At 50.2% G+C, this 27,654-nt stretch overlaps 1 protein-coding gene and 2 pseudogenes across 1 annotated transcript; all 3 read left to right on the top strand.

Moving 5' to 3' along the window:
* Positions 1 to 12,386: 12,386 nt before the first annotated feature.
* LOC119948205 (heat shock cognate 71 kDa protein-like) lies at positions 12,387 to 22,966 on the top strand. Its single transcript, XM_038770113.1, has 2 exons — positions 12,387 to 13,117; positions 22,120 to 22,966. The coding sequence occupies exons 1-2, from the start codon at positions 12,387 to 12,389 to the stop codon at positions 22,964 to 22,966; spliced, it is 1,578 nt and encodes a 525-aa protein (XP_038626041.1).
* Positions 16,938 to 18,519, top strand: LOC119947957 (annotated as a pseudogene).
* A 2,877-nt stretch (positions 22,967 to 25,843) lies between the features above and the next one.
* On the top strand, positions 25,844 to 26,740 carry LOC119948215 (annotated as a pseudogene).
* Positions 26,741 to 27,654: the final 914 nt, after the last annotated feature.

Below are 27,654 nucleotides of genomic sequence, written 5' to 3'. Positions count from 1 at the left end.
TGCTTCAAGAAGACAGATCGGGCCATGAGGTGGAGAGCAACAGACTGTCAGAGGAGGGACTAAGGGCGACGAACGGGTACCATAGAAGCTGAGGGCCGCCAACCTCCTGTTCAACTGCCAGTGAGAAGCTCTGGAATCCAACGGAAATCACGGGGACTAAAGGGGTTAGCTTCGCAAGGGCCTAGCAGGGTGCTGATCGTATCTGCTGTGGGCGGATTGATGCAAATGAGAAAATGCGTTGAAACTGCCACCCGTGTCAAGACTCCTGCGCTCAGTCCCTGGACCGGCAGACGGCCGTGTGCTGAGCCCTCCCGGGAGTTTGTGGGATTAAAGGATCCTGACTGGGAGTGAGCAGTTGTCTGTGTGCTCTGTGGGCTTGCACGTCTCTGTGAATGATAGCAGTGTAGCACCATGGCTCAGTGGAAAGAGCCCGGGCTTGGGAGTCAGAGGTCATGGGTTCAAATTCCTGCTCCGCCTCTTGTCAACTGTGTGACTTTGGGCAAATCACTTAACTTCTCTGGGCCTCAGTTACCTCATGTGTAAAATGAGAATTAAGATTGTGAGCCCCACATGGGACAACCTGATCACCTTGTATCCTCCCCAGAACTTAGAACAGTTCTTTGCACATAGTAAGTGCTTAACAAATACCAAAATTACTGCTATTATTATCCCCCCTCCCAGCCCCACAGCTCTTATGTACTTTTCTGCAATTTTTCTTTATTCTTATTAATGTCTGTCTCCCCCTCCAGACTGTAAGCTCAATGTGGGCATTGAATATGTCAGTATATTGTTAAATTGTACTCTCCAAAGTGCTAGTACATTGACCGGCACAGAGTAAGCGTTCAAAAAATACAATTGACTAACTGATTGATGAGTAGGGGGGACCGCAGGGCTGATAATCACCCACTGACAGCTGTGAGTTCTAGGTGAAGTGATGCCTGGCTTCCTGAGTCGAGGAGTCCCTGACGCTCCTCTAACCCAGGTTAGAGAGAAATTGGGGTCCTGTAGCTCCTGGTGCTATTGTGTCGTATAAGCGGGTTCCCTTGGCTCAAGAAGAAACAAAACGGGAGGTTGGCAGGAATGCCAACTGCAGGGGAGCAGTTTTGACATATGGCAAGTTTCCATTTCATGTTTGGGGGACAGCATATGCTGATGAGCACCCATTGAAAGGCTAGAATTGAAGGCCTAGTGATGTCTGAGTTCTAGAAGAGATTCATTCATTTGTTCAATCGTATTTAGTGAGCGCTTCCTGTGTACAGAGCCCTGTACTAAGCGCTTGGAAAGTACAATTTGGCAACAGAGACAACCCCTACCCAACAACAGGCTCACAGTCTAGAAGGAGGAGACAGACAACAAAACAAATAGACAGGCATAGATAGCATCAAAATGAATAGAATTATAGATATATACACATCATTAATAAAATAAATAGAATGATAAATATGTAGAAATATACACAAGTGCTGTAGAGCGGGGAAGGGGGTAGAGCAGAGGGAGGGAGTAGGGGTGATGAGGAGGGGAGGCGGAACAGAGGAAAAGGGGTGCTGAATCTGGGATGAGATGAGTGCCTGGGAAGAAGGGGTGGAGGAGGAGGAGGAGGAGGAATGGAGGAGGAAGGGAGCCTCTCTCCACCTTTGCACCCACACGATCTGGTGAAGAATTTGGCAAGTTCTGGGAAGCCCAAGTCTTGATTCTTCTTGTAGCTCTCCAGCCAGCCATCCTCCGGAGGGACTGACTGACGGGGGAAGAAGGGAGATGGACTCAAGGGCTGGAGAGGGGAAGCGAAATCGAGGGCTCCAGGGGACAGAGGGGAAGCATAAATCCCCAGCGCCCATCCACAGCCTCCGGTTTCCAACTCCCGCGCATCCCCAGGAAAGGAGACTCCCGGCCACTTCTGGTGGTGCTATCTGAGGTCTCGCCTCCTCCCCTCTCGCCGTCCTCCAAGTCTGCCGAAACTAACGGGCCTAGCCTACGGAGAGCTCAGGGAGGATGATGACGGTTCGGGGCTCGGACTTTCCCTGCATGGCCCTCCTGCCCAACTTCACGGTTTCTAAGAGGTCTCTGAGCAGGGACTCCTGCACCTCCTCCTGGGCCTGAGAGCCCCATCCACCCCTGACCTCTTTCCTAGAAAACTTTTCCTTCTGGAAGGGGGGCAGTGGAGCGGTTAGTTGACGGGGGCCAGTGACTGAGCTAGCCAGGAAAAGACTAGGCAATATTTCCTGAGGAAAAGGGGCCGCTAAGAAGGACATCAGCATTGGGGTTAAGCTGGTCTTGGGAACAGAAGGGTCAGGGGCCCTGATACCAAATGTGGGGAAGTAGTTTTGGCATGTGGCAGGCTTCATTTTGGAGTAGAGGGACAGCACACCCTGAGAAAGACCCAGTGAAAGCCAAGAGTTGAAGATCATGTGATGGCTGGATTCTAGCGGTCACAAGTAACCAGCACTCCTCCCAAACAGATTCTAGAGAAATTGGAGTCATGTGTCACTTGGTGTTACTGCCTAAGTGATAAGGTGGATCCGTTGGTCGATTTAGGAAAAGAACTAGGTGGTCTTTATGGCCCTGAGAGAAAAGGCCTATAGGGAAAGGCCCAATGATTATAACCTTTCTGGCCTGGGAAACAAAATGGGAGGTGGCTGTGATGCCCAATCCAGGAGAGCAGTGTGAGGGGTTGGCCAAATCGTGCCCTAGTGCAGCTGTGCCCCAGGGCTCCCCAACACCTTGTTATTTTTAAGGCGAACCTGCCCTCCCCCCAGGCCACGTTGCTTCAAGAAGGCAAATCAGGCCATGAGGTGGAGACCAACAGACTGTTGGAGGAGGGACTAAGGGCGACAAACGGGTACCACGGAAACCGAGGGCTGCCAACTTCCTGTTTAACTGCCAGTGAGAAGCCCTGGAATCCAACGGAAATCACGGGGACTAAAGGGGTTAGCTTCGCAAGGGCTGAGTGGAGCTGATAACTGGGAGTGAGCAGTTGTCTGTGTGCTCTCTGGGCTTGCACTTCTCTGGAAGTGATAGCAGCATGGCCTAGTAGATAGGCCACGATCCTGAGAGACGTTCATGGGTTCTTGTCCCTGCCACTTGTCTGTGGTGTCACCTTGGGCAAATCACTTCCCTTATCTGGGCCTCAGTTACCTCATCTGTATGAGACCGTGAGCCCCATGTGGGACAAGGACTGTGTCCGACATGATTTGCCGGTATCCACCCCGGTGCTTAGGACAGTTCCCAGCACACAGTTAGGGCTTAACAGATACCACCACATACAGTAGAGTGAGGACTGGGCAGTTTTGATGGTCCCGGGGGTAAATGATCCAAGCGTTACGATGTCGCAGCTCAAAGAAACAAAATAGGGAATGGGATGGCTTCGATGCCGACCGCAAGGGAGTAATTTTGGCATTTGGCAAGGACAGGCAGGACAGCAGATTTGGTGTGTAATGAGCTTTACACCAAGACGGTGACTCTCCCCACCTTCAAAGCTTTATTGAAAGCACATCTCGTTTAGAGACCTTTGCTGACTAACCCCTCCTTTTCTCTTGTCCCACTCCCTTCTCCATCACCCTGACTTGTTCCCGTGATTCACCCCCTTTCCCAGCCCCACAGCACTTATGTACTTATCTGAAATTTTTCTTTATTTTTATTAATGTCTGTCTCCCCCTCCCGACTGTAAGCTCAATGTGGGCATGGAATATGTCAGTATTGTACTCTCCAAAGTGCTAGTACATTGACCGGCACAGAGTAAGCGTTCAATAAATACAATTAACTGACTGACAAGCAGGGGGAACCGCAGGGCTGATAATCGCCCGCTGACAGCTAAGAGTTCCAGGTGAAGTGATGCCTGGCTTCCTGGGTTGAGGAGTCCCTGGTGCTCCTCTCACCCAGGTTAGAGAGAAATTGGAGTCCTGTAGCTCCTGGTGTAATTGTTTCGAATAAGCGGGTTCCCTTGGCTCAAGAAGAAACAAAATGGGAGGTCGGCTGGAATGAGAACTGCAGGGGAACAGTTTTGGCATGTGGCAAGTTTCCGTTTCGTGTTGGGGGACAGCGTATGCTGATAAGCACCCATTGAAAGCCTAGAATTGAAGGCTTAGTGATGCCTGAATTCTAGAAGAGATTCATCCATTCATTCAATCTTATTTATTGAGCGATTCCTATGCGCAGAGCTCTGCACTAAGCACTTGGAAAGTACAACTCGGCAACAGATAGAGACAATCCCTACCCAACAACTGGCTCACAGTCTAAAAGGGAGAGAAGGACAACAAAACAAAACAAGTAGACAGGCATAGATAGCATCAAAATGAATAGAATTATAGCTATACACACATCATTAATAAAATAAATAGAATAATAAATATGTACAAATATAAACAATTGCTGTACATTGGGGAAGGGGGTAGAGCAGAGGGAGGGAGTAGGGGCGATTGGGAGGAGAGGAGGAGCAGAAGAAAGCGGGGGCTGAGTCCGGTATGAATTGAGCACTTGGGCAGAAGGGGTGGAGGAGGAGGAGGGATGGAGGAAGAAGGGAGCCTCTCTCCACCTTTGCACCCACCCGATCTGATCAAGAAGTTGACAAGCTCTGGGAAGCCCAAGTCTAGATTCTTCTTGTAGCTTTCCAGCCAGCCATCCGCTGGAGCGACTTAATGACAGGGAAAGGAGGGAGATGGACTCAGGGGGTGGAGATTGGAAGGGAAATCTGGGCTCCAGTGGAACGAGGGGAAGCCTAAATCCCCACCGCCAATCCACAGCCTCCTGCTTCCAACCCCTGTGCGTCTCCAGAGAAGGAGACTCCCGGCCCCTTCTGGCGGTGCTCTCTGAGGTCTCGCCTCCTCCCTTCTCGCCATCCTCCGAATCTGCCGAAACTAATGGGCCCAGTCTGTGGAGGGTTCGGAGAGGATGATGACGGTGTGGGGCTTGGTCTTTCCCTGTGTGGCCCTCCTGCCCATCTTCATGACTTCAAAGAGGTCTCTGGTTGGGAGCTCCTGGGGCTCCCGACCAGCGACCCATCCACTCCAGGCTTCCTTCCTTCTTTCCTTCTGGAAGGAGTGGATGAGGGGTGGTGATGGGGAGTCGGGGGGGGGGGTTGCTTGAAGCAGCACAGAGAGGACTAGACAATCTTCGCAGTCCCGAGGAGAAAGGGCCACAAAGAAGGACACCAGCATTAGAGCTTATCTGGTCTTGGGAACAGAATGGTAGGGGGCCCCGATGCAAACTACAGGGAAGCAGTTTTGGCATATGGCAAGGTTCAATTTGGGGTGAAGGGACGGCACACCCGGAGAAGCACCCAGTGAAAGTTCAGAGTTGAAGACCATGCGATGCCTGGATTCTAGAGGTGATGAATGCCAGGCACTCCTCCCAAACAGATTCCAGGGAAATCGGAGTCGTGTGTCACTTGTCGTTATTGTTTGAGTGATAAGGTGGTTCCGTGGGTCCATTTAGGGAGATAACTAGCCAGTCTTTGTGGCCCTGAGGGAAGGGGCCACTGCGAAAGGCACAACAATTATAACCTTCCCCGTCTGGGAAACTAAAAAGGAGGTGCCTGTGATGCCCACTGCATGGGAGCAGTTTGGCAGTAATGCAAGCTTCCTGCCAGGTGAGGGGAATAATAATAATAATGGCATTGATTAAGCACTTACTATGTGCAAAGCACTGTTCTAAGCGCTGGGGAAGTTACAAGGTGATCAAGTTGTCCCCTGTGGGGCTCACAGTCTTAATCCCCATTTTACAGATGAGGTAACTGAGACACAGAGAAGTGAAGTGGCTTGCCCATAGTCACACAGCTGACAATTGGTGGAGCTGGGATTTGAACCCATGACTTCTGACTCCAAAGCCCACGCTCTTTCCACTGAGCCACACAGCTTCTCTAATAGCAAAATAGCACATGCTGAATGCTCCCACTGAAAGCTCAGAGAGCAAGGCAAAATGATGTCTGGGCTCTAGAGTCGATGGAGTCCCCGCGCTCTTCCAATGCAGGTCGGAGAGAAATCGGAGCCACCTGGTGTCTGGCCCTCTTGCTTAACTGAAAAAGTGATTCCCTTGGTTCAAGGTGCCCTTTTAGGTGAGGATCAGGTGGTCTTTGTGGTCCTGGACTGGAGGGGCCACTAAAATGGATCCAAACATTACTCTGTAGCCAGTCAAAGACACAAATGGGATAGCCATTTTGCCAACTGCAGGAGACCAGATTAGGGTGGGACAAGCCTCATGTCGTGAAGGAGGGACAGCGGGGTTGATAAGCACCCAGTGGAAGTTCAGAGGTCAAGGTGAAGTGATGCCTGGATTCCTGAGGTGCTGAGTCCCCGGCGCTCCTCCCACCCAGGTCAGAGAGAAATTGGAGTCACGCGGGTCCTTGGGCTATTGTGTCAGATAAGCGGATTCCCTTGGTCCGGCGTGCCCTTTCAGGGAGAGAACGAGGTGGTCTTTTTGGCCCCCATTGAAGGAGCTGCTAGGAAGGACACAGTGATCGCAGCCTGCCAGGCCTGGGAAACAGAATAGGAGGTGGCCCTGATGTTAAATCCATGGGAGCAGGTTGGGTAGATGGCAAATTTCATATTGGCTGGAACAGACAGCACATGCTGATGATCACCAGCTAAGTGATGCTGTAGTCTAGAGGTTTCAGGGCCCTGAGGTTCCCCCTACCAAGGGTGAAAGGAAATTGGAGTCACTTTGTGCTTGACCCTCTTGATTAACAGAAAGGGTGGGTTTCCTTGGCCCACGTTGCCCACGTGAGGCACGGACTAGGAGGTCTCTGTGGCCTTGGCTGGAAGGGCACACGAAGAAGGGCACAAATATTCTAAGTATCACATCGCAGCAAGCCTATTAAAGAACGTAAGAGGTGGCCCTGATGCCAAATGCATGGAAGCAGTTTTGGCATGTGGCAAGCTTCATGCCAGGAGGGAGGTATAGTACGAGCTAAGAAGCAGCCGTGGAAAGGTCACAGTTCAAGGCCAAATGATGCCTGGATTCTCCAGGTGACATAGCTCTCCTGCCTCCCCGGAAGCAGATAAATCCTAGTTATTTGGCACCAGACCCTCTTGATTAACTGAAAAATGGGTTCCTTTGGTCCATGACGCCCATGTAGGGTGAGGATTAGGTGGTCTTTGTGATCCCGGGGAGAAGGGGCCACTATAGTGGATCCATGCATTACTGCCTAACCAATCAGAGAAACAAAATGAGAGGTGGGATGACCGTGATGCCAACTGCAGGGGAGCAGTTTTGGCTTTTGGTAAGCTTCATTTGGGGATGGAAGGACAGCACATACTGATAAGCACCCACTGAAAGCTCAGAGTTGAAGGCCAAGTGATGCGAAGTGAGGTGATCAACGGGCGGTTGGAGAAGGGACTAAGAACAGTGAAGGGCTACCATGGAGACCGAGGGTGGCCAACTTCCCGTTCAACTGCCAGCGAGAAACTGTGGAACCCAACGGACGACACGGGGACGGAGGAGGGTCGGCTCCCGTGGGGGCATCTCGGGTAGGGCCGAGGGGAGCCGGCTCTGTCAGTTAGGGGCAGGCTTATACAGATGAGAGAATGCGTCGAAACTGCCCCCCATTTAAACGGCCTGCATTCAGTCCCCGGACAGGCAGGGAGGCCGTGTGCTGAGCCCTCCCGGCAGGGAGCGAGATTAAACCTGCCTAACTTGAAGCCACCTGTTGTCTCTGTCTTCTCTCTATGATGCACCTCTCTGGGAGAAGTAGCAGTAGGGTGAGGACTAGGGGGTCTTTGTAGTCTGGGGGGAAGTGATCCAAGCATAACGATGTAACAGATCAAAGAAACAAAATAGGAGATGGGATATCTGTGGTCCCAAATGCAGGGAAGTAGTTTTGGCATGTGGCAACCTCCCTTTTGGGGTGGAGGGACTCCACATATTGATAAGCACCCACTGAAAGCTCAGAGTTCCAGGCCAAGTGATGCCTGAATTCTAGAAGTGCCGAATGCCCATCTTCTCCCACCCCACTGTAGAGTAATCGGAGTCACGAGGCTCCTGGTACTCTAGATTGATAAGTAGGTTCCCTCCATCCATTCAGGAAGAGAACTAGCCAGTCTTTGTGAACGCAGGGCAAAGAGGCCGCTAGAAAAAGCACAATGATTTTAGGCCTCCCAGCCTGGGAAAAAAAATAGAAGGTGGCCGTGATGCCAACTCCATAGGAGCAGTTTGGGCGTATGGCTAGCTTCATGCAGGATGGGAGGTAACGGAGCCTCTGAGAATCACCTATAGAAAGCTTAGGGTTCAAGGCTTAGTGAAACTCTGGTTCTAGAAGTCACGGGGTCTCAGCACTCCTTCAACCCAGGTCAGAGAGAAATCTGAGTCATTTGGTGCCTTGTGGTCTTGCTTAACTGAAAAATTGGTTCTCTTGGACCATGATGTCCGTGTAGAGTGAAGACTAGGTGATCTTTGTGGTCCTGGGTGAAAGGGCCTGCTAGAATGGATCCAAACATTACTCTGTAGCAGGTCAAAGAAACAAACTAGGACGTGGGATGGCCACGATGCAAATGAAAGGAAAGCAGATTTAGCTTGTCAAGCTTCGTGCCGAGGCAATTACTCTCCTAACCTTCAAGGCCTTATTGAAGGCACGTTCCTTCCACGAGACCTTCCCTGACATAAGCCCTCCTTTCCTCTCCTCCCACTCCCTTCTGTATCACCCTGACTGGCTCCCTTTATTCATCCCCTCTCCCGTTCCCACAGCCTTTATGTACTAATCTGTAATTTTTAAAAAATTTACATTAATGTCTGCCTCCCTTTCTGTACTGTGAGCTGGTGGTGGGCAGGGAATATATGTTTTATTTTTATATTGTACTCTCCCAATATACTCAGAAAATACGATTGAGTGTCTGACTGCTGGCTAAAACTGACAGCGTTAGTTTATAATCACCCATTGAAAGCTCGGGTTCAAAACTAAGTGATGCCTTGGAGCTCTCCCAGCTGAGGGCCAAGGGAAATCGGAGTCACTTGACACTTGGCCCACTTGATTAACAGAAAAGTGGGCACCCTTGGTCCATGATGCCCACGTGATGTGAGGACTAGGAGGCTTCTGTAGCCCTGGTAGGAAAAGGTCACTAAGAAGGGCACAAAAATTCTAAGTATCACCTCATAGCAAGTCTATTAAAGATCCTAAAAGGTGGCCCTGATGCCAACTGAATGGAAGCAGTTTTGGCATGTGGCAAGATTCACACCATGCAATGGGAAAAGCCTTGGTCTATTTAGGGAGAAAACTAGGCGGTCTTTGTGCCCCTGGGCGAAAGGGGTCACTGGGACAGGCACAATGATTATAAAGGCCTGGGGAAAGAAAAATAGGAGGTGGCTGGGATGCCCACTCCAAGGGAGCAGTTTGGGGGTACATCAAGCTTCAAGTGGGGTTTGAGGGACAGCACATGCTGATAAGCCCCCACTAAAAGCTTACCGGTCAAGGCCAAATGATGCCTGGATCCTAGAGGTGACTAGGCCTGGCCCTCTTTCCAGCCTGATTGGGGAGTCCCGTGGCACTTGGTTTTATTGCTTGACTGAGAAGGTGGTTCCCTTGGTCCCCTTACAGAGAGAACTAGGCGATCTCTGTGGCCCTGAGGGCAGGGACTGCTATAGATGGCACGACGGCTCTACCCTTTCTGTCCTGGGAAACAGGTATATTGGCCTTGAACTTACTTGTTTCGATGTCTGTCTCCCTGCTTCTAGACTGTGAGCCTGTTGTTGGGCAGGGATTGTCTCTGTTGCCGAACTGTACTTTCCAAGCACTTAGTATTCATTCATTCATTCAATCGTATTTACTGAGCTCTTAATGTGGACTAAGCGCTTGGCAACGTATAGAGACGGTCCCTACCGGACAACGGGCTCACAGTCTAGAAGGGGAAGACAGACAACAAAACAATACATGTGGACAGGTGTCAAGATCGTCAGAACAAAGAGAATTAAAGCTAGATGCACATCACTAACAAAATAAATAGAATAGTAAATATGTACAAGTAAAATAGAGTAATAAATCTGTACAAATTATACAAGTGCTGTGGGGAGAGGAAGGAGGTAGGGCGGGGGGGATGGGGAGGAGGAGAGGAAAAGGGGGGATCAGTCTGGGAAGGCCTCCTGGAGGAGGTGAGCTCTCAGGAGGGCTTTGAAGGGAGGAAGAGAGCTAGCCTGGCCGATGTGTGGAGGGAGGGCATTCTAGGCCAGGCCAGTACAGTGCTCTGCACACAGTAAGCACTCAATAAATACGATGGAATGAATGAATGAATGAAAATAGGAGGTGTCTCTGATGCCCGCTGTGTGGGAGCAGATTGGATGTATGGCAAGCTTCATGCCAGGTTTGAGGAACTTCACTCGCTGGTAAGCACGCACTGAAAGCTCAGAGTTCAAGGTCAAGTGATGCCTGGGTTCTAGAGGTGATGAGGTCACAGCATTCCTCCAACCCAGGTTGGAGAGAACTCGAAGTCATTTGGTGTCTGGCCCTCTAGCTTAACTGAAGAAGTCGTGCCCTTCGGTTCATGGTGCCCATGTAGGGTGAGGACTAGGTGGTAATTGTGGTCCTGGGGTGAAGAGGCTGCTAGAATGGATGCCAACATTACGGGGTAACAGATCAAAGAAACAAAATAGAAGGCGGGACAGCCATGATGCCAACCGCAGGAGAGCAGATTTGGCATATAATAATCTTTCTGCCTGGTAGGAGGGACAGCGGGACTGATAATCGCCCAGCTAAATCTCAAAGTTCAAGGTGAAGTGATGCCTGGATTCCTGTGGTGTTGAGTCCCCGGTCCTCCTCCCACCCAGGTTGGAGAGAAATTGGAGTCATGTCGCAGCTGGTGCTATTCCCTGTGGGAAGCAGCGTGGCTCAGTGGAAAGAGCCCGGGCTTGGGAGTCAGAGGTCGTGGTATCTAATCCCCGCTGTGCCGCTTGTCAGCCGTGTGACTTTGGGCAAGTCATTTCACTTCTCTGGGCCCCAGTGACTTCATCTGTAAAAGGACGATGAAGAATGTGAGCCCCACGTGGGATAACCCGATAACCTTGTAACTACCCCAGCGCTTAGCACAGTGCTTGGCACATTGTAAGCGCTTAATAATAATAATAATAATGTTGGTATTTGTTAAGCGCTTACTATGTGCAAAGCACTGTTCTAAGCGCTGGGGGGAACACAAGGAGATGAGGTTGTCCCATGCGGGGCTCACAGTCATAATCCCCATTTTACAGATGAGGGAACTGAGGCACAGAGAAGTGAAGTGACTTGCCCAAGGTCACACAGCAAACATGTGGGGGAGGCAGGATTCGAAACCATGACCTCTGACTCCCAAGCCCGCACTCTTTCCATTGAGCCACGCTGCTTCTCTGGTATAAACAAATACCATTATTATTATTATTATTATAAGCGTGTTCCCGTGGTCCCAGGTGCTTATTTAAGGAGAGAAAGAAGCCATCTTTTAGACTCCGGATGAAGGGGCTTTCATTCATTCATTCATTCGTTCATTCAATCAATCGTATTTATTGAGCACTTACTGTGTGCAGAGTACTGTACTAAGCGCTTGGGAAGTACAAGTTGGCAACCTATAGAAACGGTCCCTACCCAACAGTGGGCTCACAGTCTAGAAGGGGGATACAGACAACAAAACCAAACATGTGGACAGGTGTCAAGTCGTCAGAACAAATAGAATGAAAGCTAAATGCACATCATTAACAAAATCAATAGAATAGTAAATATGTAAAAGTAAACTAAATAGAGTGCTAAATCTGTACAAACATATATACAGGTGCTGTGGGGAGGGGAAGGAGGTGTGGGCGGGTGGATTACTGCATCAGTCTCCTCTCTGATCTCCCATCCTCCTGCCTCTCCCCATTTCAATCTATACTTCACGCTGCTGCCCGGATCATCTTTGCGCAGAAACGCTCTGGGCATGTTACTTACCTCCTCAAAAATCTCCAGTGGCTGCCAGTCAACCTACGCATCAAGCAAAAACTCCTCACTCTCGGCTTCAGGGCTCTCCATCCCCTCGGCCCCTCCTACCTCACCTCCCTTCTCTCCTTCCCCAGCCCAGCCCACACCCTCCGCTCCTCTGCCGCCGCTAACCTCCTCACTGTGCCTCGTTCTCGCCCATCCCGCCGTCGACCCCCGGCCCACGTCCTCCCCCTGGCCCGGAATGCCCTCTCTCCGCACATCCGCCAAGCAAGCTCTTTTCCTCTCTTCAAAACCCTACTGAGAGCTCACCTCCTCCAGGAGGCCTTCTCAGACTGAGCCCCCTTTTTCCTCTTCTCCTCCAAATCCCCCCCACCCTACCTCCTTCCCCTCCCCACAGCATCTGTATGTATATATACATGAATATATATATATATATATGAATATATATTCATATTCATTCATGTATTCATTCAACGCAGCGGCAACCCTATGCACTGCTTGCACAGTATCGGCCCGGATCCTAGGCACAATGTCGAAGGGACCTTCAGTTGACATTGATCTTGGCACCACCTACTCCTGCGTAGGAGTCTTCCAGCATGGAAAAGTGGAAATCATTGCCAATGACCAGGTAAATCGAACCACCCCCAGTTATGTCGCCTTCACAGACACAGAGCGTCTTATTGGAGATGCTGCAAAGAATCAAGTTGCGATGAACCCCACCAATACGGTTTGTGATGCCAAGCATCTGATTGGCCGTCGATTTGATGATGCGGTTGTCCAGTCAGATATGAAGCATTGGCCCTTCACGGTGGTGAATGATGCAGGCAGGCCAAAGGTCCAGGTGGAGTACCAAGGGGAGACCAACAGCTTCTATCCAGAAGAGGTGCTATCTATGGTCGTGACAAAGATGAAGGAAATTGCTGAAGCTTACCTTGGGAAGACAGTCACTAATGCTATGGTCACAGTCCCCACTTACTTCAATGATTCCCAACGTCAGGCAACCAAAGATGCTGGAACAATCGCTGGTCTCAATGTGCTCCGTATCATCAATGAGCCAACTGCCGCTGCTATTGCTTATGGCTTGGGCAAGAAGGTTGGTGCCGAGAGAAATGTGTTGATCTTTGACCTTGGAGGTGGTACCTTTGATGTCTCCATCCTCACCATTGGAGATGGGATCTTTGAAGTGAAGTCAAGAGCTGGAGATACCCAGCTGGGTGGGGAGGACTATGACAACCGGGTGGTCAATCATTTCATTGCCGAGTTCATGCGCAAGCACAAGAAGGACATCAGTGAGAACAAGCGTGCCGTCCGCCGCCTGCGTACCGCTTGTGAGCGAGCCAAGTGCACCCTTTCCTCCAGCACTCAGGCCAGCATTGAGATTGATTCCCTCTACGAGGGCATCGACTTCTACACCTCCATTACGCGAGCCCGCTTCGAAGAGCTGAATGCTGACCTGTTCTGTGGCACCCTGGATCCCGTGGGGAAGGCCCTGTGAGATGCCAAGCTCAATAAGTCCCAAATCCATGATATCATCCTTGTTGGCCGCTCCACCCGAATCCCCAAGATCCAGAAACTCCTACAGGACTTCATCAATGGCAAGGAGCTGAACAAAAGTATCAATCAGGATGAGGCTGTTGCCTACGGTGCAGCTGTCCAGGCGGCCATTGTGTCAGGAGACAAGTCTGAGAATGTGCAGGATCTTCTCCTGTTAGATGTGACCACCCCGTCCCTGGGAATTGAAACAGCGGGAGGGGTCATGACTGTCTGGATGAAGCGCATCACCACCATCCCCACCAAGCAGACACAGACTTTCACCACCTACTCAGACAACCAGCCTGGTGTACTCATTCAGGTTTATGAAGGTGCGAGAGCCATGACCACGGACAGCTACCTGCTTGGGAAGTTTGAGTTGACTGGCATCCCTCCTGCTCCCCGAGGTGTGCCTCAGATCGAGGTCACTTTTGAGATCGACGCCAGTGGCATTCTGAATGTGTCTGCTGTGGACAAGAGCACAGGCAAGGAAAACAAGAACACAATCACCAATGACAAAGGGCGTCTGAGTAAAGAAGACCTCAAGCGCATGGTGCACGAGACAGTGTACCTCTAATGTCTCCGAAGCCAGCCTGGATCAACACTGACAGTGGGAGCAAAGGAATTGTGCATCGGGCCACAGCAGGAGTGATTTGCCCTACAGAGAGCTCACCTCCTCCAGGAGGCCTTCCCAGACTGAGCCAGCTTCTTCCTCGTCCCCTCATCCCCCTCTCCATCCCCCTCGTCTTACCTCCTTCCCTTCCCCACAGCACCTGTATATATGTCTATATGTTTGTACATATGCATTACTCGATTGATTGATTGATTTTACTTGTACATATCTAGTCTACTTATTTTCTTTTGTTGATATGTTTGGTTTTGTTCTCTGTCTCCCCCTTCTAGACTGTGAGCTCACTGTTGGGTAGGGACTGTCTCTATATGTTGCCAACTTGTACTTCCCAAGCGCTTAGTACATAGCTCTGCACACATAAGAGCTCAATAAATACGATTGATTGATTGAATGAAAGTGGAAAAAGGGGGCTCAGTCTGGGAAGTTGATGATCGGGCCAGGAGGCACCCTTTGAGGGGGGATTAAGAGTGATGAACTGTTACCGTGGAGACCGAGGGATGCCAACGTCCCACTCAACGGCCAACGAGAAGCCGTTGAACTCAACGTCCAGCGAGAAGCCGTTGAACTCAACGGCAAGCGAGAAGCCGTTGAACTCAACGGCCAACGAGAAGCCGTTGAACTCAACGGACAATGAGAAGCCGTTGAACTCAACGGCCAACGAGAAGCCGTTGAACTCAACGGACCGCGAGAAGCCGTTGAACTCAACGGACCGCGAGAAGCCGTTGAACTCAACGGACAGCGAGAAGCCGTTGAACTCAATGGCCAACGAGAAGCCGTTGAACTCAACGGACAGCGAGGAGGGTTGGCTCCCGTGGGAGCATCTCGGGGAGGGCCGAGGGGAGTTGACCCTGTCAGTCACGGGTGATATTATGCAGAGGAGAGGATGCATCGAAACCGCCACCAGCATAAACGGCCTGCGCTCAGTCCCTGGACCGGTGGGCGACCGTGTGCTGAGCCCTCCCGGGATTGGAGTGGGATTAAACCTGCCTGACTAGGAGCGGCCCGTTGTCTCTGTGCTCTCTATGTTGCACCTTTCTGTGAGTGGTAATAGTAGGGTGAGGACTGGGTGGTCTCTGTGGTCCCCGAGGGGGAATGTGCCACTAAAATGGATTGCATTCATTCATTTATTCATTCAATCGTATTTATCGAGCGCTTACTGTGTGCAGAGCTGGGGACTAAGCGCTTGGGAAGTTCTAGTCGGCAACATATAGAGACGGCCCCTACCCAACGACGGGCTCACAGTCTAGATGACGGAGACAACAAAACAAAACATGTGGTCAGGTGTCAAGTCATCAGAATAAATAGAAGTGAAGCTAGATGTACGTCATTGACAGAATAAATAGAAGGGTAAATATGTACAAGTAAAATAGAGTAATAAATCTGTACAAACATATACAGGTGCTGTGGGTAGGGGACGGAGGTAGGGCGATTCATTCATTCAATCGTATTTCTTGAGCGCTTACTATGTGCAGAGCACTGTACTTTGGGGAGGGGGAGAGGGAAAAGGGGGCTGAGTCTAGGAATCCAAGTATGCCAGTCAAAGGGACAAAATAAGAAGTGGGAAGGCCTTGACGATAATGGCCGGGGAGCAGATTTGGATAGTATAAATAAATACATAATTTTTATATTATATATGTTATGTATATATTATACATAATAAAATAAATTAAAATGAATATTACTCTGTATTTTACTTGTACATATTTTCTTCTACATTATACAAATACTAAAATAAAAAAATGTAAATATATATTACTCCATGTATTTTACTTAAACATATTTACTATTCTATTTAGTTTGTTAATGATGTGCATATAGCTTTAATTCTACTTGTTCTGACGATTTTGACACCAGTCCACATGTTTTGTTTTGTTTTCTGTCTACAGCCTGAGCCTGTTGTTGGATAGGGGCCGTCTCCATATGTTGCCCACTTGGACTTCCCAAGCGCTTAGTACAGGGCTCTGCACCCAGTAAGCGCTCAATAAAAACGACTAAATGAATGAATTGTGGAAAGCTTCATTTTGGGGGGAGGGACGTCACACGCTGCTGAGCCCCCACTGAAACCTCAGAGATGAAGGACCTGTGACGGCTGGGTTATAGAAGTGCTGAGACCCCGGCGCTCCTCCTCGGCAGGGTGGAGAGAAATCGGAGTCGTGTGGCACTTGGTGCTATTGATTGATAAGGGGGCTCTCTAGGCACATTTAGGGAGAGAACTAGCCCATCTTTGTGGACCCAGGGAGGAAGGGTCGCTAGGAAAAGCACAGTAATTATAACCTTCCAGACCTGGAAAGAAAATAGGAGGCAACTGTGATGGCCAATCCATAGGAGCAGTTTGGCGGTATGGCTAGCTTCAGGGCAGGTGGGAGGGACAGCGCACGCTAATAAGCCCCCACGGAAAGCTCGGAGTTGAAGGCCAAGCGAAGCAAAAATTCCTCACTCTCGCTTCAAGGCTGTCCATCCCCTCGCCCCCTCCTACCTCACCTCCCTTCTCTCCTTCTCCAGCCCGGCCCGCACCCTCCGCTCCTCTGCCACTGCTAACCTGCTCACTGGGCCACATTCTCGCCCGTCCCGCCGTCGACCCCCGGCCCACGTCCACCCCCTGGCCCGGAATGACCTCCATCCGCACACCCGCCAATCTGGCTTTCTCCCTCCCTTCAAAGCCCTACTAAGAGCTCACCTCCTCCAGGAGGCGTTCTCAGACTGAGCCCCTTTTTTCCTCTCCTGCTCCCCATCCCCCCCACCCTACCTCCTTCCCCTCCTCACAGCACATATGTAGATATACATATATATATATATATCTATATATATATATATATATATAGATATATATATATAGATATAGATATATTCATTTATTCATTCAACGCAGCGGCAACCCTATGCACTCCTTGCACAGTATCGTCCCGGATCCCAGGCACAATGTCGAGGGGACCTTCAGGTGGCATTGATCTTGGCACCACCTACTCCTGCGTAGGAGTCTTCCAGCATGGAAAAGTGGAAATCATTGCCAATGACCAGGGAAATCGAACCACCCCCAGTTACGTAGCAGTTACGTTAAGACACAGAGCGTCTTATTGGAGATGCTGCAAAGAATCAAGTTGCGATGAACCCCACCAATACGGTTTTTGATGCCAAGCGTCTGATTGGCCGTCGATTTGATGATGCGGTTGTCCAGTCAGATATGAAGCATTGGCCCTTCACGGTGGTGAATGATGCAGGCAGGCCAAAGGTCCAGGTGGAGTACCAAGGGGAGACCAAAAGCTTCTATCCATAAGAGGTGCTATCTATGGTCCTGACAAAGGTGAAGGAAATTGCTGAAGCTTACCTTGGGAAGACAGTCACTAATGCTGTGGTCACAGTCCCCGCTTACTTCAATGAATCCCAACGTTAAGCGAAGAAAGATGCTGGAACAATCGCTGGTCTCAATGTGCTCCGTATCATCAATGAGCCAACTGCCGCTGCTATTGCTTATGGCTTGGACAAGAAGGTTGGTGCGGAGAGAAATGTGTTGATCTTTGACCTTGGAGGTGGTACCTTTGATGTCTCCATCCTCACCATTGGAGATGGGATCTTTGAAGTGAAGTCAACAGCTGGAGATACCCGGCTGGGTGAGGAGGACTTTGACAACCGCGTGGTCAATCATTTCATTGCCGAGTTCATGTGCAAGCACAAGAAGGACAACAGTGAGAACAAGCGTGCCGTCCGCCGCCTGTGTACCGCTTGTGAGCGAGCCAAGCGCGCCCTTTCCACCAGCACCCAGGCCAGCATTGAGATTGATTCCCTCTACGAGGGCATCGACTTCTACACCTCCATTTAGCGAGCCCGCTTCGAAGAGGTGAATGCTGACCTATTCCGTGGCACCCTAGATCCCGTGGGGAAGGCCCTGGGAGATGCCAAGCTCAATAAGTCCCAAATCCATGATATCTTCCTGGTTGGTGGCTCCACCCGAATCCTCAAGATCGAGAAACTCCTACAGGACTTCATCAATGGCAAGGAGCTGAACAAGAGTATCAATCCGGATGAGGCTTTCACCTACGGTGCAGCTGCCCAGGCGGCCGTTGGGTCAGGAGACAAGTCTGAGAATGTGCAGGATCTTCTCCTGTTAGATGTGACCACCCCGTCCCTGGGAATTGAAACAGCGGGAGGGGTCATGACTGTCTGGATGAAGCGCATCACCACCATCCCCACCAAGCGGACACAGACTTTCACCACCTACTCAGACAACCAGCCTGGTGTACTCATTCAGGTTTATGAAGGTGCGAGAGCCATGACCAAGGACAACTACCTGCTTGGGAAGTTTGAGTTGACTGGCATCCCTCCTGCTCCCCGAGGTGTGCCTCAGATCGAGGTCACCTTTGACATCGACGCCAGTGGCATTCTGAATGTGTCTGCTGTGGAAGAGAGCACAGGCAAGGAAAACAAGAACACAATCTCCAATGACAAAGGGCGTCTAAGTAAAGAAGACATCAAGCGCATGGTGCACGAGGCAGTGTACCTCTAATGTCTCCGAAGCCAGCCTGGATCAACACTGACAGTGGGAGCAAAGGAATTGTGTATCGGGACACAGCAGGAGTGATTTGCCCTACAGAGAGCTCACCTCCTCACGGAAGCCTTCCCATACTGAGCCCACTCCTTCCTCTCCCCCTAACCCCCCTCTCCATCCCCCTCGTCTTACCTCCTTCCCTTCCCCACAGCACCTGTATATATGTATATATGTTAGTCCATATGCATTAATCTATTTATTGACTGATTAATTTGACTTGTACATATCTATTCTATTTATTTTCTTTTGTTAATATGTTTGGTTTTGTTCTCTGTCTCCCCCTTCTAGACTGTGAGCCCACTGTTGGGTAGGGACTGTCTCTATATGCTGCCAACTTGTACTTCCCAAGCGCTTAGTACATTGCTCTGCACACAGTAAGAGCTCAATAAATACGATAGATTGATTGAATGAAAGTGGAAAAGGGGGGCTCAGTCTGGGAAGGTGATGATCGGGCCAGGAGGCACCCTTTGAGGAGGGATTAAGAGTGACGAACTGTTACCGTGGAGACCGAGGGATGCCAACGTCCCACTCAACGGCCAACGAGAAGCCGTTCAACTCAACGGAAATCGAGAAACCGTTTAACTCAACGGCCAACGAGAAGCCGTTGAACTCAACGGCCAACGGGAAGCCGTTGAACGCAACGGTCAACGAGAAGCCGTTGAACTCAACGGCCAGCGAGAAGCCGTTGAACTCAACGGCCAACGAGAAGCCGTTGAACTCAACGGCCAACGAGAAGCCGTTGAACTCAACGGACAGCGAGGAGGGTTGGCTCCCGTGGGAGCATCTCGGGGAGGGCCGAGGGGAGTTGACCCTGTCAGTCACGGGTGAGATTATGCAGAGGAGAGGATGCATCGAAACCGCCACCAGCATAAACGGCCTGCGCTCAGTCCCTGGACTGGTGGGCGGCCATGTGCTGAGCTCCCCTGGATTGGAGTGGGATTAAACCTGCCTGACTAGGAGCGGCCCCTTTTCTCTGTCCTCTCTATGTAGCACCTCTCTGTGAGTGGTAATAGTAGGGTGAGAACTGGGTGGTCTCTGAGGTCCCCGAGGGGGAATGTGCCACTAAAATGGATTGCATTCATTCATTTATTCATTCAATCGTATTTATCGAGCGCTTACTGTGTGCAGAGCACGGGACTAAGCGCTTGGGAAGTTCTAGTCGGCAACATATAGAGACGGCCCCTACCCAACGACGGGCTCAGGGTCTAGAAGACGGAGACAGACACCAAAACATGTGGTCAGTTGTCAAGTCATCAGAATAAATAGAAGTAAAGCTGGATGCACATCAATGACAAAATAAATAGAAGGGTAAATATGGCAAGTAAAATAAATAGAGTAATAAATCTGTACAAACATATATACAGGCGCTGTGGGGAGGGGAAGGAGGTAGGGCGACTCATTCATTCAATCGTATTTATCGAGCACTTACTATGTGCAGAGCACTACACTTTGGGGAGGGGGAGTGGAAAAAGAGGGCTGAGTCTAGGAATCCAAGCATGCCAGGCAAAGGAACAAAATAGGTGGGAAGGCCTTGACGTTAATGGCCGGGGAACAGATTTGGAATGTATAAATAAATACATAATTTTTATATTATATATGTTATGCATATATTATAAATAATGAAATAAATAAATAAATGAAAATGAATATTACTCTACGTATTTTATTTGTACATATTTACTTGTACATAATATAGATAATAAAATAAATAAATATAAATATATATTGCTCTTTGTATTTTACTTGCACATATTTACTATTCTATTTAGTTTGTTAATGATGTGCATATAGCTTTAATTCTACTTGTTCTAACGATTTTGACACCAGTCCACATGCTTTGTTTTGTTATCTGTCTAGACCCTGAGCCTGTTGTTGGGTAGGGGCCGTCTCCATATGTTGCCCACTTAGACTCCCCAAGCGCTTATTACAGTGCTCTGTACCTAGTAAGCGCTCAATAAATACGATTGATTGAATGAATGAATTGAGGAAAGCTTCATTTTAGGGGGAGGGACGTCACACGCTGTTCAGCCCCCACTGAAACCTCAGAGATGAAGGCCCAGTGATGGCTGGATTCTAGAAGTGCTGAGTCTCCGGCGCTCCTCCTCGGCAGGGTGGAGAGAAATCGGAGTCGTGTGGCGCTTGGTGCTATTGATTGATAAGGGGGCTGTCTAAGCCCATTTAGGGAGAGAACTAGCCCATCTTTGTGGACCCAGGGAGGAAGAGTCGCTAGGAAAAGCACATTAATTATAACCTTCCAGAGCTAGAAAGAAAATAGGAGGCAACTGTGATGGCCAATCCACAGGAGCAGTTTGGCGGTATGACTAGCTTCATGGCAGGTGGGAGGGACAGCGCACGCTAATAAGCCCCCACGGAAAGCTAGGAGTTGAAGGACAAGCGAAGCAAAAACTCCTCACTCTCTACTTCAAGGCTGTCCATCCCCTCGCCCCCTCCTACCTCACCTCCCTTCTCTCCTTCTCCAGCCCAGCCCGCACCCTCCGCTCCTCTGCCACCGCTAACCTCCTCACTGGGCCTCGTTCTCGCCCACCCCGCGGTCGACCCCCGGCCCACGTCCACCCCCTGGCCATGAATGACCTTCCTCAGCACATCCGCCAAGCTGGCTCTCTTCCTTCCTTCAAAGCCCTACTAAGAGCTCACTTCCTCCAGGAGGCCTTCTCAGACTGAGCCCCCTTTTTGCTCTCCTGCTCCCCATCCCCCCAACCCTACCTCCTAACCCTCCCCACAGCACCTGTATTCATTCATATACTCATTCAACGCAGCGGCAACCCTACGAACTACTTGGATAGTATCGGCCCTGATCCCAGGCACAGTGTCGAAGGGACCTTCAGTTGGCATTGATGTTGGCACCACCTACTCCTGCGTAGGAGTCTTCCAGCATGGAAAAGTGGAAATCATTGCCAATGACCAGGGAAATCGAACCACCCCCAGTTACGTCGCCTTCACAGACACAGAGCGTCTTATTGGAGATACTGCAAAGAATGAAGTTGTGATGAACCCCACCAATACGGTTTGTGATGCCTACCGTCTGATTGGCCGTCGATTTGATGATGCGGTTGTCCAGTCAGATATGAAGCATTGGCTCTTCACAGTGGTGAATGATGCAGGCAGGCCAAAGGTCCAGGTGGAGTAGCAAGGGGAGACCAAAAGCTTCAATCCAGAAGAGGTGCCATCTATGGTCCTGACAAAGGTGAAGGAAGTTGCTGAAGCTTACCTTGGGAAGACAGTCACTAATGCTGTGGTCACAGTCCCCACTTACTTCAATGATTCCCAACTTCAGGCGACCAAAGATGCTGGAACAATCGCTGGTCTCAATGTGCTCCGTATCATCAATGAGCCAACTGCCGCTGCTATTGCTTATGGCTTGTACAAGAAAGATGGTGCCGAAAGAAATGTGTTGATCCTTGACCTTGGAGGTCGTACCTTTGATGTCTCCATCCTCACCATTAGAGATGGGATCCTTGAAGTGAAGTCAACAGCTGGAGATACCCAGCTGGGTGGGGAGGACTTTGACAACCGCGTGGTCAATCATTTCATTGCCAGGTTCAAGCGCCAGCACAAGAAGGACATCAGTGAGAACAAGCGTGCCGTCCGCCGCCTGCGTACCGCTTGTGAGCGAGCCAAGCGCACCCTTTCCTCCAGCACCCAGGCCAGCATTGAGATGGATTCCCTCTACGAGGGCATCGACTTCTACACCTCCATTACGCGAGCCCGCTTCGAAGAGCTGAATGCTGACCTGTTCCGTGGCACCCTGGATCCCGTGAAGAAGGCCCTGCGAGATGCCAGGCTCAATAAGTCCCAAATCCATGATATCGTCCTGGTTGCTGGCTCCACCCGAATCCTCAAGATCGAGAAACTTCTACAGGACTTCTTCAATGGCAAGGAGCTGAAAAAGAGTATCAATCCGGATGAGGCTGTCGCCTACGGTGCAGCTGTCCAGGCCGCCATTGTGTCAGGAGACAATTCTGAGAATGTGCCGGATCTTCTCCTGTTAGATGTGACCACCCCGTCCCTGGGAATTGAAACAGCGGGAGGGGTCATGACTGTCTGGATCAAGCGCAACACCACCATCCCCATCAAGCAGACACAGACTTTCACCACGTACTCAGACAACCAGCCTGGCGTACTCATTCAGGTTTATGAAGGTGCGAGAGTCATGACCAAGGACAACAACCTGCTTGGGAAGTTTGAGTTGACTGGCATCCCTCCTGCTCCCCGAGGTGTGCCTCAGATCGAGGTCACCTTTGACATCGACGCCAGTGGCATCCTGAATGTGTCTGCTGTGGACAAGAGCACAGGCAAGGAAAACAAGAACACAATCACCAATGACAAAGGGCGTCTGAGTAAAGAAGACATCAAGCGCATTTTGCAGGAGGCAGAGTACCTCTAAGGTCTCCGAAGCCAGCCTGGATCAACACTGGCAGTGGGAGCAAAGGAATTGCGCATCGGGCCACAGCAGGAGTGATTTGCCCTACAGAGAGCTCACCTCCTAAAGGAGGCCTTCCCAGACTGAGCCCCCTCCTTCCTCTCCCCCTCATCCCCTTCTCCATCGCCCTCGTCTTACCTCCTTCCCTTCCCCACAGCACCTGTATATATGTTTGGACATATGCATTACTCCATTGATTGATTGATTTTACTTGTACATATCTATTCTATTTATTTTCTTTTGTTAATATGCTTGGTTTTGTTCTCTGTCTCCCCCTTCTAGTCTGTGAGCCCACTGTTGGGTAGGGACTGTCTCTGCATGTTGTCAACTTGTACTTCCCAAGCACTTGGTACATTGCTCTGCACACAGTAAGAGCTCAATAAATACGATAAATTGATTGAATGAAAGAGGAAAAAGGGGGTTCAGTCTGGGAAGGTGATGATCGGGCCAGGAGGCACCCTTTGAGGAGGGATTAAGAGTGACGAACTGTTACCATGGAGACCGAGGGATGCCAACGTCCCACTCAATGGCCAAGGAGAAGCCGTTGAAGTCAACTGCCAACGAGAAGCCGTTGAACTGAACGGCCAACGAGAAGCTGTTGAACTCAACGGCCAGCGAGAAGCCGTTGAACTCAACGGCCAGCGAGAAGACGTTGAACTCAACGGCCAGCGAGCAGCCGTTGAACTCAACGGCCAGCGAGAAGACGTTGAACTCAACGGCCAGCGAGGAGGGTTGGCTCCCGTGGGAGCATCTCGGGGAGGGCCGAGGGGAGTTGACATCTGTCAGTCACGGGTGAGATTATGCAGAGGAGAGGATGCATCGAAACCGACACCAGCATAAACGGCCTGCGCTCAGTCCCTGGACCGGTGGGCGGCCGTGTGCTGAGCCCTCCCGCGATTGGAGTGGGATTAAGCCTGCCTGACTAGGAACGGCCCGTTGTCTCTGTGCTCTCTATGCAGCACCTCTCTGTGAGTGGTAATAGTAGGGTGAGGACTGGGTGGTCTCTGTGGTCCCCGAGGGGGAATGTGCCACTAAACTGGATTGCATTCATTCATTCATTCAATCGTATTTATCGAGCGCTTACTGTGTGCAGAGCACGGGACTAAGCGCTTGGGAAGTTCTAGTCGGCAACATATAGAGACTGTCCATACCCAACAACAGGCTCACAGTCTAGAAGACGGAGACAGACAACAAAACAAAACGTGGTCAGGTGTCAAGTCATCAGAATAAATAGAAGTAAAGCTAGATGCACATCGTTGACAAAATTAATAGAAGGGTAAATATGGGCAAGTAAAACAGAGTAATAAATCTGTTCAAACATATATACAGGTACTATGGGGGGGGGAAGGAGGTAGGGCGATTCATTCAATCGTATTTATTGAGCGTTGACTATGTGCAGAGCACTGCACTTTGGGGAGGGGGAGAGGAAAAATGGGGCTGAGTCTAGGAATCCAAGCATGCCAGTCAAAGGAACAAAATGGGAAGTGGGAAGGCCTTGACGTAAATGAACGGGGAGCAGATTTGGATTGTATAAATAAATACAAATTTTTTATATTATATATGTTATGTACACATGATAAACAATAAAATAAATAAATAAATATAATTACTCTATGAATTTTACTTGTACATATTTACTTGTACATAATATTACTACAAAAATAAATAAATATAAATATATATTATTCTAGGTATTTAACCTGCACATATTTACTGTTCTATTTAGTTTGTTAATGATGTGCATATACATTTAATTCTACTTGTTCTGACGATTTTGACACCAGTCCACATGTCTTGTTTTGTTACCTGTCTGGACCCTGAGCCTGTTGTCGGGTAGGGGCCGTCTCCATATGTTGCCCACTTGGACTTCCCAAGCGCTTATTACAGTGCTCTGCACCCAGTAAGCGCTCGATAAATACGATTGATTGAATGAATGAATTGTGGAAAGCTTCATTTTGGGGGGATGGACGTCACAAGCTGCTAAGCCCCCACTGAAAGCTCAGAGATGAAGGCCCAGTGATGGCTGGATTCTAGAAGTGCTGAATCCCCGGCACTCCTCCTCGGCAGGGTGGAGAGAAATCGGAATCGTGTGGCGCTTGGTGCCATTGATTGATTACGGGGCTCTCTAGGCCCATTTAGGGAGAGAAGTAGCCCATCTTTGTGGACCCAGGAAGGAAGAGTCGCTAGGAAAAGCACAGTAATTATAACCTTCCAGACCTGGAAAGAAAATAGGAGGCAACTGTGATGGCCAATCCATAGGAGCAGTTTGGTGGTATGGCTAGCTTCATGGCAGTTGGGAGGGATATTGCACGCTAATAAGCCCCCACGGAAAGCACGGAGTTGAAGGCCAAGTGAAGGAAAATCTCCTCACTCTCGCTTCAAGGCTGTCCATCCCCTCGCCCCCTCCTACTTCACCTCCCTTCTCTCCTTCTCCAGCCCAGCCCGCACCCTCCGCTCCTCTGCCACTGCTAACCTCCTCACTGGGCCTCGTTCTCGCCCGTCCCACCGTCGACCTCCGGCCCACGTCCACCCCATGGGCCGGAATGACCTCCCTCCGCACATCCTCCAATCTGGTTCTCTTCCTCCCTTCAAAGCCCTACTAAGAGCTCACCGCCTCCAGGAGGCGTTCTCAGACTGAGCCCCCCTTTTCCTCTCCTGCTCCCCAGACCCCCCACCCTACCACCTTCCCCTCTGCACAGCACCTGTACATATATATATATGAATATATATATTTGAATATATGAATGAATATGAATATATTCATATTGATTCATATATTCATTCAACGCAGCGGCAACCCTATGCACTCCTTGCACAGTATCGGCCCGGATTCCAGGCAAAATGTCGAAGGGACCTTCAGTTGGCATTGATCTTGGCACCACCTACTCCTGCGTAGGAGTCTTCCAGCATGGAAAAGTGGAAATCATTGCCAATGACCAGGGAAATCGAACCACCCCCATTTACGTCGTCTTCACAGACACAGAGCGTCTTATTGGAGACGCTGCAAAGATTCAAGTTGCGATGAACCCCACCAATACGGTTTGTGATGCCAAGCGTCTGATTGGCCGTTGATTTGATGATGCGGTTGTCCAGTCAGATATGAAGCATTGGCCCTTCACGGTGGAGAATGATGCAGGCAGGCCAAAGGTCCAGGTGGAGTACCAAGGGGAGACCAAAAGCTTCTATCCAGAAGAGGTGCCATCTATGGTCCTGACAAAGATGAAGGAAATTGCTGAAGCTTACCTTGGGAAGACAGTTACTAATGCTATGGTCACAGTCCCCACTTACTTTAATGAATCCCAACGTCAGGCGACCAAAGATGCTGGAACAATCGCTGGTCTCAATGTGCTCCGTATCATCAATGAGCCAACTGCCGCTGCTATTGCTTATGGCTTGGACAAGAAGGTTGGTGCCGAGAGAAATGTGTTCATCTTTGACCTTGGAGGTGGTACCTTTGATGTCTCCATCCTCACCATTGGAGATGGGACCTTTGAAGTGAAGTCAACAGCTGGAGATACCCACCTGGATGGGGAGGACTTTGACAACCGCATGGTCAATCATTTCATTGCCGAGTTCAAGCGCCAGCACAAGAAGGACATCAGTGAGAACAAGCGTGCCGTCCGCCGCCTGCGTACCGCTTGTGAGCGAGCCAAGTGCACCCCTTCCTCCAGCTCCCAGGCCAGCATTGAGATTGATTCCCTCTACAAGGGCATCGACTTCTACACCTCCATTACGTGAGCCCGCTTCGAAGAGCTGAATGCTGACTTGTTTCGTGGCATCCTGGATCCCGTGGAGAAGGCCCTGTGAGATGCCAAGCTCAATAAGTCCCAAATCCATGATATCGTCCTGGTTGGTGGCTCCACAAGAATCCCCAAGATCCAGAAACTTCTGGAAGCCGTTGAACACAACGGCCAACGAGAAGCCGTTGAACTCAATGGCCAGCGAGTAGCCGTTGAACTCAACGGACAGCGAGAAGCCGTTGAACTCAACGGACAGCGAGAAGCCGTTGAACTCAATGGACAGCGAGAAGCCGTTGAACTCAACGGACAGCGAGAAGCCGTTGAACTCAACGGACAGCGAGAAGCCGTTGAACTCAACGGACAGCGAGAAGCCGTTGAACTCAATGGACAGCGAGAAGCCGTTGAACTCAACGGACAGCGAGAAGCCGTTGAACTCAACGGACAGCGAGAAGCCGTTGAACTCAACGGACAGCGAGAAGCCGTTGAACTCAATGGCCAAAGAGAAGCCGTTGAACTGAACGGACAGCGAGGAGGGTTGGCTCCCGTGGGAGCATCTCGGGGAGGGCCGAGGGGAGTTGACCCTGTCAGTGACGGGTGAGATTAGGCTGAGGAGAGGATGCATCGAAACCGCCACCAGCATAAACGGCCTGCGCTCAGTCTCTGGACCGGTGGGCGGCCGTGTGCTGAGCCATCCCGGGATTGGAGTGGGATTAAACCTGCCTGACTAGGAGCGGCCCGTTGTCTCTGTGCTCTCTGCTGCACCTCTCTGTGAGTAGTAATAGTAGGGTGAGGACTTGGTGGTCTCTGTGGTCCCCGAAGGGGAATGTGCCACTAAAATGGATTGCATTCATTCATTCATTCAATCGTATTTATCGAGCGCTTACTGTGTGCAGAGCACGGGACTAAGCGCTT

Source organism: Tachyglossus aculeatus, chromosome X4 (genome assembly GCF_015852505.1).
Source record: "Tachyglossus aculeatus isolate mTacAcu1 chromosome X4, mTacAcu1.pri, whole genome shotgun sequence".
NCBI lineage: Eukaryota > Metazoa > Chordata > Mammalia > Monotremata > Tachyglossidae > Tachyglossus > Tachyglossus aculeatus.
This window is presented reverse-complemented; position numbering and strand designations above follow the sequence as displayed.

Bases quoted from the DNA above. Each gene is read 5' to 3' on its own strand.
- LOC119948205 (XM_038770113.1), top strand. From the start codon at position 12,387: ATGTCGAAGGGACCTTCAGTTGACATTGATCTTGGCACCACCTACTCC. The intron at 13,118-22,119 runs GTTCATGCGCAA...TTTCATTGCCAG, and splicing joins GTCAATCATTTCATTGCCGA to GTTCAAGCGCCAGCACAAGA.